General features: G+C 36.3%; 1 protein-coding gene across 1 annotated transcript; it reads right to left on the bottom strand.

Annotated features, from left to right (window-relative positions):
• Positions 1-395: 395 nt before the first annotated feature.
• Positions 396-11,980, bottom strand: LOC145958306 (uncharacterized). Its single transcript, XM_083075220.1, has 2 exons — positions 3,010-11,980; positions 396-2,366 (listed from the first exon to the last, which is right to left on the bottom strand). Exons 1-2 carry the CDS (start codon positions 3,817-3,819, stop codon positions 1,881-1,883), a joined length of 1,296 nt encoding a protein of 431 aa, XP_082931346.1. The 5' UTR covers positions 3,820-11,980; the 3' UTR covers positions 396-1,880.
• Between the last annotated feature and the right edge of the window lie 907 nt (positions 11,981-12,887).

Raw genomic sequence — 12,887 nt, 5'->3', positions numbered from 1 at the left:
ATCGACTCCCAGAGAGATTTCTAGGGCAGAACACTGCTCAAAAACCCCAGAATACTCAAGGAGGGAGTCAAAACTGAGTGTGAAAGTGTGGAATGACGTCCAATTGACGTCATATTTATAGGGAATAGGCGCAATACGGCCTACAGAAGCAATACGGCCGTATTGAAATTTTTGAACTTCAATACGGCCGTATTGAGTTCAATACGGCCGTATTGAAATTCAGAAATTTCAATACGGCCGTATTGAGTTCAATACGGCTGTATTGAAGCTTCAATACGGCCGTATTGATTTCAGTACGGCCGTATTGAAGTTTCTGAAACTTCAATACGCCGTATTGAGTTCACTGCGGCCGTATTGAAGCTTCAATACGGCCGTATTAAGTTCAGTACGGCCGTATTGGGCTTCATTCCCTCCACTTCCTTATTTTGAGCTATTCTAAGACCTCTAGACCTACAGAGAACCCTCCTAGGGCCTTCCAGGAGTCCTTCTGGCTGATCTTCCTTCAGTCTTCGAGAGTCTTCAAGCTTTATTTCCGACCCGGACAATTTTAGGGGTCTACAAGGGGCAAAAGTCTCATCATAATCAATTCCTTCTTCTTGATTATACCCCTTGGCCACTAGTCTTGCCTTGTTTCTTAGAATTATTCCAGATTCATCAAGCTTATTTCTGAAAACCCACTTGGTTCCAATAATTGGATAGTCTTTTGGTAATGGCACTAAATCCCACACTTCATTTCTTTCAAACTGATTTAGTTCCTCTTGCATGGCTATTAACCAATGCTCATCTTTAAGTGCTTCATCAATGTTCTTAGGTTCAACTTGTGACACAAATTCCATGGTGTTGCAAATATTTTTAATTGCACTCCTAGTTGAAACACCCTTACCAATTCTTCCAATTATGTTGTCCATTGATAAGTCTCTTGTGGTTTTCCATTCCTTAGGCAATTGTTCACATGTTTCCTTTGCTTTCTCAAGTGATACACTCTCCTCAGGCGCTTTAGGTTCATTCTCCAATAGGGATTGATCAAGCAACTCATTTAAATCTTCAATTTCAGTTTGCCTAGTCTCTTGCTTATTTGACTCATCAAATACCACATGGACAAATTCTTCTACAACTAGAGTTCTCTTATTATAAATTCTATAAGCCTTACTATTTGTAGAGTATCCTAAAAATATTGCTTCATCAGCCTTTGCATCAAACTTCCCAAGTTACTTTTTTCCATTGTTCAGCACATAACACTTACATCAAAACACTCTAAAATATGAAATGTTAGGCTTCTTTCATTTATAGATTTCATAGGGTGTTTTCTTTAATATGGGCCGAATCAGAACTTTGTTTAACACATGACAAGCAGTGTTAACAGCATCAGCCCAAAAATATTTTGGCGAGTTTGTTTCATTCAACATTGTTCTAGCAAGTTCTTCTAAGTACCTATACTTTCTCTCAACAACCCCATTTTGTTGAGGTGTTCTAGGTGCTGAGAAATTATGGTTTATACCATGTTCCTCACAAAATTTTTGAAACAGCATGTTTTGAAACTCACCTCCATGGTCACTTCTTATAGAGGTGATGTTTGAGCACTTCTCATTTTGAACAAGTTTGGCAAATTTTCTAAAGGCATTAAAAGCATCATTTTTGTTTGCAAGAAACATAACCCATGTGTATCTAGAATAGTCATCAACAATTACTAAGCCATAGTAGTTTCCGTCTAAGCTCATGGTTCTTGAAGGACTAAACAAATCCATGTGAATTAATTGCAAAGGTCTAGATGTGAAAATCTGATTTTTGCTTTTAAAGCTAGCCTTCACTTGCTTGCCCTTTTGACAAGCATCACATAGTTTGTCTTTTCCAAACTTGAGTTTAGGTAGACCAACCACTAATTATTTCCTACACAGCTTATTTAGGTGATCCATATGAATGTGTGCAGCTCTCCTATGCCAAAGCCATATATTTTCTTCTTGAGTTATTAGACACTTAGTATTTGACATTGTTATGGAATGTTCTAAGTCAAGCATATATATATTGTCTATTCTTTTACCAATGAATCTGATTTCTTTACTCTTTTTATCACATATCAAGCAACATGTATCATCAAATTCAATTTTAAAGCTTTTATCACTCAATTGACTAATACTCAGCAAATTATGTTTCAAGCCATCAACAAGCAAAACATTTTCAATCAATGTTTGAGAGGAGGGATTACCAACATTGCCATGGCCAAGAATTTTTCCCTTATTATTGTCACCATAGGTAACATACCCTTCATTCTTCAACTTCAGATTTATGAATTTTGAAGGATCCCCAGTCATATGCCTTGAGCAGCCACTATCAAGATACCAAAGTGGATTTTTGGCCCTCAAGCATTCCTACAACAACCATTCAGAGGAAAAATTTAGGTACCCATGTGAAGGGTCCTTGTAGGTTAGTTCTCAGCCTTTGACTCTTTTCAACCCAAACCAACTCTCCATTTGGAACTCCATATTTCCTAGAATAACAGTTCCTAATTGTATGGCCTTTTTTGCAGCAATAAAAACAAGTTGTTTGTCTAGAAAAGTTGCTTTTGAATTTTCTAAAGTTTTGACTTTTCATAAAAGCTACTTTCTTTGACTTAAATGGCATGCTCATACTTTGGTTAAAACCAAGTCCACTCCTATCAAAAGTGTTTCTTTGTTTTCCCAAAAGAATGTTCAAGTTTTCATTTCCATTAGTGAACCTTGCAAGTGTAGATTTTAAATCAGCATTTTCTTTTTCAAAAATTTTGCAATGTTCACAACCATCTTTTGAGGAGTGAGCTTCACTAAAGTTAAACATAGTTTGAAGATTTTCATGCTCATGCTTCAAATCTTCAAGCTCTTGTTCAGCTTCAATTAAAGCATTTTCATACCATTTCAGTTTGTTTTTCAACTTTGAATTTAAGGCACCTAATTTGACAGCTTCTTCATGAATTTGTATAAAAGCTTCTTGAAGCTGATCATAGTCAGGATTGGATTCAAGGTCAGAGTCACTTACAATTGTGTCTTGTGCAGTTCCAGCCATCAAACACAAATTGTTCTCCTCACATTCGGATTCTTCACTTGTTGTGCTTGAGTCATTGTCTTCCCAAGCAATATAGGCTCTCTTTCCTTTTGAATTTTTCTTAGACTTCTTCTCCTCTTGTTGCTTCTTAAAGAGATTTGGACACTCAGCTTTCATGTGTCCCGGTTTTCCACATTCAAAGCAATTGAAGGAGGATGTGCTTGATTCCTCTTTCTTGTTTGTCTTTTTGTTGAATTTATAGGGAGAATTCTTCTTTCTTCTCATGAACTTTCTGAACTTCTTTACCAGCAGATTGAAGTTCTCGATTTCGGAATCATCGGAGCTTGTTTCTTCACACACCTCTTTACCTTTGGCAGATTTCAAGGCTTTCAATGACACTCCTTTTCCTTTCTTATCTTGCTGCTCATGTTCATCAAATATGTGCAGCTTTTGCTCATGCTCCCTCAACTTCCCAAAGAGAGTAGCTAATGTCAAGGAGGTCAAATCCTTTGATTCTTCAATGGCTGTTACCTTTGATTGCCATGTTCTGTCCAAGCATTGCAGCACTTTTAAATTCAGCTTTTCCTTCTCAAATTTCCTGCTAAGGTCAACAAGGTGATTTATCAAGTGTGTAAATCTCTTTTGAAAATTAGAAATAGATTCACCATTTTGCATTCTAAATAGCTCATATTCTCTTATGAGAGTATTCTTTCTTGATCTCTTTACTTGTTCCTTCATGAGTGACTTGCAAAGTATCCCAGATTTCTTTAGCAGATATGCATTGCGAAATTCTAAAAAATTCATCAATAGACAATGCAGGTGATCGAAGTCGTATCCGGTCAAATAAAAACAATTAAATGTAGTACTAGGAAGTTGTCCTAGGTCGTCTCTCAAGGACCATTTTTCTCTGTCAAAGGCTTAAACACACGAAGTGGGGGGGGAATTTTGGTTGTTTAAATTTTAAGTTTATAACACAATAAAATACAGATAACACAATAAGTAAAATAGATTGGCTCCTTGTTCGGATTGTAACTCTCTTATCCTTGATTTACAATAAGATTGCTCTATTAACTACTTAATCCTTGTTCCATCCGAGTTAACCAACTAAGCGAAGATTAACTCAAGATTTCCCTACACGAATTAAGAAAACGTATACCACATCAACCTCTTCACAGATTAAGCAACTGTGTCATTAAGCATAGCCCATTAAGCATGGACATACTAATATAGAGGTTGAATGAAGAAGAACAAAGTAGAACAAAGACACACAAACATACCCAACCTCAAACAGAGATTACAATCCATAACAAGAAGCCAACCCAATGGTTTTAGCCTTCCATTAAATTTGAACTAGAAATGAAAATGCAAGGAAAATGAAAATGCATTAAATCAAGTTAAAGAGTACTACAATCTAGCCTTCCATGGAGGAGGCAAAGAACAGAATTAAAATGCATACAAAAGGAAAGGACAATAAAACATAAACTACAACTACAACAGAGAAAATAAACTCAAAGAAAACAAAGAGAAGGGAGGAAGAAGAACACCCAAGAGTAACTTATTTGAAGGTGTATTCAGGGATGTCTTACAATGGAGAAGTGAAGGCCTATTTATAGCCTTCATCTAACACAAAAGAAATATAAAATAATGGGAAAAAGCTAAGACAAAACGAAATGGGATGAGTTGGTGTTGTTGGTGGGATGAGTTGGATGCCATTTCCGCACCGATTTTTGACCACCGAAATTGTCCTTCTAGATGAACGAATTTGAACACGGTTCCTTCTGCAAAGTTCTAGGTCTTTGTCTCAGCTTTCCAGGGCCACCGAGTTTTCACCATTTGGATCACTACAGCCCAAGTTATGCCCTGAAGACCGAGACATGTTCATCAGCCCAAAAACAGCGAAAATTTAGAATAATAATTCCCAACTATCCAATTTGGCCCAACAACACACATATCTATCTAAATCCTATAATTAACCATGAATGGAATGTAAAATAGCTAAATTGAAGGATAAGATACATATCAAATTATGACTTATCAAATACCCCCACGCTTAGCTTTTTGCACTCCTGGGCAAAATCAAGAAAGCAAAGCAAAGAACAATTCCAAATATATCAAAGAAAGTGACGAAACAGGAAGAAACAGAGACAACAATACACACAAGAAAACAAACAGGTTTACATAATCCTCAATGAATCTTGGGAAAAGGAAAGAAGTAGACAACATCCAACATATAAAGAGTCAGAGAAACCAGATACTTATGGAAATCATCCAAGCATTTCAAAACATGGCAAGACAATCAATCAGCTCAAGAGGTGATTCAAAAGCAACAGAACCTCACAAGATGCACTGTATCACTGTATCTCTCAAGTGTCTAGGCAACTGTATACTCTCAAAGCACTCATGAAAAACAAGCAACAGATAGACTTGGCAAGCCTCTAAAATCAACACCCAATAAACATGCACATAAGGATCAAAAGGTCTTTTTAGGGTTGGAATGAGGCCAAGGACAGGGTAGAGGAAAACATATGGGATAAGTAACTACAAACCAGAGGAACTAGAGGAGCAATGGGGAATAAGTCAAGAATGTGCACAAGAAACAAACCCAGAAACCTCTAATGACCTCTATGATGATCAATCCTCTTTCTCTTGCCTCAAACAACTTCTCTTTTTTTTTTTTTTTTTTTTTAACGAAAATTACATAGTGAACAGTACACACGAATTTTGAAATGAGAAAAGATAACATGCAGAGAAGTAAAATGTACAGCATAAGGAATCAACTAGTCAATATATATCATCCAATGAAACATACACACACCCCCACACTTATTCAAGAACTTATTCCCAAAACAATTCCAAAGCTCCAAAACTCCCTAAGGTTAAGGTAATCAATTTTTTTTTTTTTTTTTCACTTAAGGATTGTAATGAGCTTGAAACAAAGAAGGGAAAATAGGCTCAGCAGGGATTATCAGAGGATTTAATTCAAGGTAGGCTTATTTGGCTAGAGGCTTATGAGAATCAAAATGCCTTAATCAAATCCAAACATGCATGTGAATCAAGAAGTATCAAACAGAGTCAAGACAAGGCAACTGTGCAAGCAATCAAGAGGCATAACACACAAGAAAGAACAGAGAGTGGCTCAAATCCTCACACAGGGTATATCTGTCACAATTAAAACAACTTCTCAAACCTCAAAATCATCTTTCCAAGCATAGAAAAACAGGGATTTCAAACCATATAGTATCAAGAAACTCCTATCCAAGAATGAAGTAAGTGCCTACAAACAATCAAAACCCAGAATTCACAGAGAAACATGCAAAGCTGTACAGAACACTAAACATAAAACCTAGACCCAAAAATAACAATTAAACCTACAAACATATAACTAAAATAGTTCCTCCCCCACACTTAAATCACACATTGTCCCAATGTGGCCCAAACAGAAGATCAAAGCAATTAGAATAATCAATAAATCTTGACAAGTGCAATAAAAGTAAAGAAGGAGAAGGGAAAGAAAACTCCCTAGGTCATGGTGGATGCCAAGACACTGCAGAGATGGCATTGGAAATAGCATCAGGTGAAAGATGGCAATGGGAGTGGTGCGGCGGGTGTGAAATCTCCAACAGCCAATCATCAAAGGGTGGTGGATAATGATCCTTCCTCAATGGAGGTGGTGGCACAAAATAAGAACCTGCAAAAAGAAAGTGTGCTTGTGCAGAATGCACCTCACTAAAGGGGTTATATGTATCAATTAAAATAGAACCGCCCTCAATATCCATGGATACAAGTGTATCTAAAGAATGTGGATGCAAAGCATTTTCAATTTCAACACAGATAGCGCATCTCATGGAATCAGAACAAACATGATGAGTGTCCATCAAAGATGGAAAATCAATATTAAGTGCAAAATCAGATATACACTCATCTTCAACAAAATCAAGGAATTCAAGGAAATCAATGTAATCAGGATGAGAAAGTAATTTGGCTCGGAAAACAGAATGATCCTCAAATGGACATTTCGAATCAAGAATATTGAACCGAACTACTATGTCACCAACTTCCATACTCCAAATTTTTTTATGAGCCGTCACAACTCAACGGAAATTAAAAAAAAAGGGGGTTTTGATTATAAAAAAAAAACAAATAAATGACAATATTCAAACGGTAACAAACAATAAACTAAACAGTTGGATTCCTTAACTAGATAGCTTGACCTCTTATCCTCAATTAATCTAAACATGCAAGTTATTGAGTTAAATCACATTCGAGCTCCTAATTAACCAACTAAGCGAAGATTAATTAAGAATTAAACAAAGTAAGTTGCAGTTAAGCACTTACACAACCCACTTCAATTCTCTATTTGTAAATCTCATCACAATTCACATAATCTCGTTAACTAAGCGAAAACCCAATTATATGACTTGTGAAATTAATAATGGTTCGTCAATTAACTAAGCGAAAATATAAGAACCATTCATTAAGAACTTAATTAGAGATTATGGAACGTAATTCAACTCAAAAACAATATTACAATACCATTAACCTCAAAGAGACATTGCTATCCACATTAAGAAATCCAACCAAAGCTAATTAGCTACTAGCTAGTAAATTAAACCCTAAGCTAATCCACATTAAAGCCATAAATTTGAAATTAAATTCGTGTGCAGCAACAAAATAATAGTAGCAACAATAATACACTACACACATAACATATCAGAGCTCCAAAACACACAACAGAACAAATAACACACAAACACACAGCCTATAACAGAACTGATGGTCCCCGGCAACGACGCCAAATTTGATCGAAGTCGTATCCGGTCAAATAAAAACAATTAAATGTAGTACTAGGAAGTTGTCCTAGGTCGTCTCTCAAGGACCATTTTTCTCTGTCAAAGGCTTAAACACACGAAGTGGGGGGGGGGGGAATTTTGGTTGTTTAAATTTTAAGTTTATAACACAATAAAATACAGATAACACAATAAGTAAAATAGATTGGCTCCTTGTTCGGATTGTAACTCTCTTATCCTTGATTTACAATAAGATTGCTCTATTAACTACTTAATCCTTGTTCCATCCGAGTTAACCAACTAAGCGAAGATTAACTCAAGATTTCCCTACACGAATTAAGAAAACGTATACAACATCAACCTCTTCACAGATTAAGCAACTGTGTCATTAAGCATAGCCCATTAAGCATGGACATACTAATATAGAGGTTGAATGAAGAAGAACAAAGTAGAACAGAGACACACAAACATACCCAACCTCAAACAGAGATTACAATCCATAACAAGAAGCCAACCCAATGGTTTTAGCCTTCCATTAAATTTGAACTAGAAATGAAAATGCAAGGAAAATGAAAATGCATTAAATCAAGTTAAAGAGTACTACAATCTAGCCTTCCATGGAGGAGGCAAAGAACAGAATTAAAATGCATACAAAAGGAAAGGACAATAAAACATAAACTACAACTACAACAGAGAAAATAAACTCAAAGAAAACAAAGAGAAGGGAGGAAGAAGAACACCCAAGAGTAACTTATTTGAAGGTGTATTCAGGGATGTCTTACAATGGAGAAGTGAAGGCCTATTTATAGCCTTCATCTAACACAAAAGAAATATAAAATAATGGGAAAAAGCTAAGACAAAACGAAATGGGATGAGTTGGTGTTGTTGGTGGGATGAGTTGGATGCCATTTCCGCACCGATTTTTGACCACCGAAATTGTCCTTCTAGGTGAACGAATTTGAACACGGTTCCTTCTGCAAAGTTCTAGGTCTTTGTCTCAGCTTTCCAGGGCCACCGAGTTTTCACCATTTGGATCACTACAGCCCAAGTTATGCCCTGAAGACCGAGACATGTTCATCAGCCCAAAAACAGCGAAAATTTAGAATAATAATTCCCAACTATCCAATTTGGCCCAACAACACACATATCTATCTAAATCCTATAATTAACCATGAATGGAATGTAAAATAGCTAAATTAAAGGATAAGATACATATCAAATTATGACTTATCAGCAGGATGTTATAATGTTTTTGGCTCTCTTATCATGTTGGGCTCTCTTCTTTTCCTCATCACTCCACTCACTCCAATGTTTTTCCTTAAGTTCACCATCATCATCTTTTTTCATAGGAATATAGGGTCCATTTTCTATAGCATCCCATACAGCAATATCAATAGCTTCAATGAAAATTCTCATCCTAATTTTCCAATAGACATAGTTCTCACCATTGAAAACAGGAGGTCTATGAATAGACACACCCTCACCATAGGGTAAGTTGTTGTTGGCCATTTTTAAAATCTTGAATAACTCTCAAGAACCTTGCTCTAGATACCAATTGATAGAAAAGAATGGCACAATCCAAGAGGGGGGGTGAATTGGATTCAATGACCCTTTAAAAATTTATCAGAGTATTTTGGATCTTAATTTCAATCAAAACTTTTCTATGACAGAATTTCCAAATGAAGCCCTCCTAAAGACTTGTTATGAAAATATGAATGCAATGTGCTCACTTGATTACAACATAATGAGGTTCAACAATAATGTTCAATTACAGATTTAAACCATCAAGATTCACATACACTTGTTAATCAAGTTTTATCTTCTTTAAAGTTCACCCAAGAAATTACACAAAGTAAAAGATAAGGTTGAAGAAGATTGCACAAGTCTTTTATATTGGTTCAGCCACTCCACATGTGACCTACATCCAGTCCTTAATCACCACCTGATTAAGATTTGATCCACTATCTTTAAGTAAGAAGGTTTACAAGCACACACACATGCATATACTTCAACACAAAAAGATAATCACTTTCTTGACCCCAAGAAAGCACCCCTTGTAGAACCCACTACAAGAAACCTTATTACTTGAGAAACCCTTCTCAAGATTTTTCACAAAGATTCACAAAAAATAAAAGGAACGAATTCACCTGGAATTCTTGAACAAATCCTTATCATCCTTTTTCAAGAATATGATGATGATGATCTTCTACCAAAGCTTTTCACAAACGTTTTCACTCTTGGATTTCACAAAGAAAAACTCTCCAAGATGTCACAAAGACTCACAAAAACGTTTTTCACAAATTGATTATCAGTTCTAACTCATGTCTGAAGTTTCACAAAGTTCAAACTATTTATAAAAGTTTCAGACACAGATAATCGATTATTTTAAAGAATAATCGATTATTTTGTTCTTCAGGTTTTCTGGAAACCAACCAAGAACAATATAATCGATTATTTTGCTGGATAATCGATTATTCCAGAGAGTTGTTCCTGAATCAATCGATTATTTTGGAAAATAATCGATTATTACAGCAAGGCATTCCACTTAGCCTATTTGCTAAAATAATCGATTATATTTAACAATAATCGATTATTTTGAGTTAATACTTAAAACTTCATTTTAAGCCTCAAAATAACTTTCCAATGTTTTTAACTCATCATCATCTACTCCCTATTTGATTCAGATAAGTTTTGCTTATGCACAAAGCACACTTAGCACACACAATACAAAAATTCATTCACAACAATTTATTTCGTAAGTTCTATTACATAGCTGCATTTCAAAGCATTTCCTTGACTCTTCTTTGACTTTGTTTTTGTGTTCCAAGTTGTTGTTGTACACTAGTTGTGATCATCAAAATTCTTTAAGTCTTCAACTCTCCTAAGCTCAACAGAATTAAGAAAAAGAGAAAAAGAATTTGAGAAAAATAATGAAGAAATAAAAAGGTTGCTTACTAGGCTAGTTGTGGGAGGAGAGGCTAGTGGTTCAAGACCAAGAGTCACTTCTCCTAAATCCTCAAAAGGCAAGGGAAATATGATACCCTCAAGTGTTCATGAGGAGGAAGGGCATCATACCCAACCTCCAAGTGATATCTTCTATAGTAGTCATCACAATGATGATTACTATCAAAGACCCCCAAGGCAACATAGACATAGGGAGTCCTCCAATAAGGAACCTAACATCAATCTCCCTCCATTTCATGGCAAGGATAATGTTGAAAATTATTTGGATTGGGAAATGAAATTTGAACAACTTTTCTCTTGCCATGGAGTGAGTGAAGATAGGAAGGTTTCTTTAGCAACCCTTAGCTTCCAAGGGCATGCTATGTATTGGTGGACCTCCTTAGAAAAAGAAAGGAGAATAAACCATGAGCCCCCAATCCAATATTGGAATGAGCTCCATAGTGCCCTAAGAAGGAGGCATATTCCTCTATACTATGATCGGGAGCTTATGGACAAGCTTCAAAGGTTGAAACAAGGATCCTATAGTGTGGAAGAATATAGGCAATCTATGGAGTTGCTAATGATGAGGGCTGGGATTAGGGAGGAAGAGAGGACCACAATCTCTAGATTTCAAAGTGGTCTAAACCTTGAGATAAGAGAAAAAGTTGAACTTTTGCCATATAGAGATTTAAATGAACTTGTTCAACTTTGCTCAAGGGTGGAGCATCAACTTAAAAGAAAATATTTTCGAAAAGACTCCACTCCATCTTATCCCAAGAGTTTTAAGAAGGAGGGCCACTCTTCCTAACCTTCTCCCAAGGAAGAAAAAGAAAAAGAAAAATCATCTTTTAAGGTATCTTCCAAAGACACTAAAACAAGTGACATCAAGTGTTTCAAGTGTCTTGGCCGTGGGCACATTGCTTCACAATGTCCCACCAAGAAAACCATGCTTTTAAAGGGCCAAGATCACTATAGTAGCCTTGATGAAGCTACTTCCTCATCGTCAAGTGATGAAGAAGAAGTTTTAGAATCTGAGGAAGAAATCTTACCTTGTGAAGGAGACTTATTGTTTGTTAGAAGGCTCCTTAACAATCAATCTAGTGAAATTGACCAATCACAAAGAGAGAACTTGTTTCAAACAAAATGCAAGGTCTTACAAAGCACTTATTCTCTCATTATAGATAGTGGGTCTACTTCTAATTGTTGTAGTACTAGATTGGTTGATAAGCTAGCCTTAACTACAAAACCTCATCCTAAACCTTACAAAATGCAATGGATCAATAAGGAAAGAGGTGTTAGAAACCATGGATGGTTAGCTACACCTTACCATGGATGAAGCTTCTCCTCCAAGTTTCTAAACCTTGGTAGGTTAGGCTGACTTGACCATGGTTCTTAAGTGAACCATGGTCAAGGTTAGCTTCTGCTACAAGTTTTAGAAACCATGGATGGTTAGCTACACCTTACCATGGTTCCTGGTGAACCATGGTTAAGGTTAGCTTGCACTAGAAGCTACCTCTCCTTATATATTTGTTTTCTCCTCACTTGTATTCACTTTTGAACATTTTGAGAAATAGAAATCAGATTTCTCTCTCACTCAAGAGTCTTAAAAACCATAGAGAACTCTCTCTAAGGTTCGATCAAAGTTTCTTCAAACATTGCCTTGGTTCCTCAAGCTTCCTCCACAAGCTAGGAAGTGATCAAATCATCCTCTTTGCTTTAACCTCCATTGAAGATTCCTTCGTGGAGATTCAAGCTTTTACTCAAGGTTACCTCAAAAGTTCACGGTCCTTTGCTTGGAGAACTTGGAAGACAAAAATCCTCTCCAAGTGTTTCCATAATTTTTGGTATCTAGAGCCTAGTGCTCTTGAGGTTTTGTGTTCTAACTTTTTCTAAGTGAATCCGTGTTGTATCTTCCTTCTCCTATCTCTAAACTTGTGTTTGCTGCATGGATCTAGTTTTAATACATTGTTTGATGGATCCTATATGATGGGATCCTCCCTTCCATGGATGATTTCGGCTCCTTGAAGAGGGACTCCTTGCCCAAAAATCTAGGTTCATCAAAGGAGAAAGGGGTTAAGTGGATGTGTGGGTGAAAGGTGGTTTTGGGACATAAAGGTGATGAAGGATGAAAGGTTGGTGTAT

This window comes from Cajanus cajan, chromosome 5, assembly GCF_000230855.2.
Source record: "Cajanus cajan strain Asha chromosome 5, NIPB_CcT2T_4, whole genome shotgun sequence".
NCBI lineage: Eukaryota > Viridiplantae > Streptophyta > Magnoliopsida > Fabales > Fabaceae > Cajanus > Cajanus cajan.
The sequence above is the reverse complement of the archived record's forward strand: the minus strand, read 5'-3'. Positions and strand labels throughout refer to the sequence as shown.

What these genes read in the sequence shown, in the direction of transcription:
- LOC145958306 (XM_083075220.1), bottom strand. Translation starts at nt 3,819, where the DNA reads ATGAATTTTTTAGAATTTCGCAATGCATATCTGCTAAAGAAATCTGGG. An exon ending in GAACTGCACAAGACACAATT is followed by an intron (nt 2,367 to 3,009) that starts GTAAGTGACTCT and finishes TGGTTGTTGTAG; the next exon opens with GAATGCTTGAGGGCCAAAAA.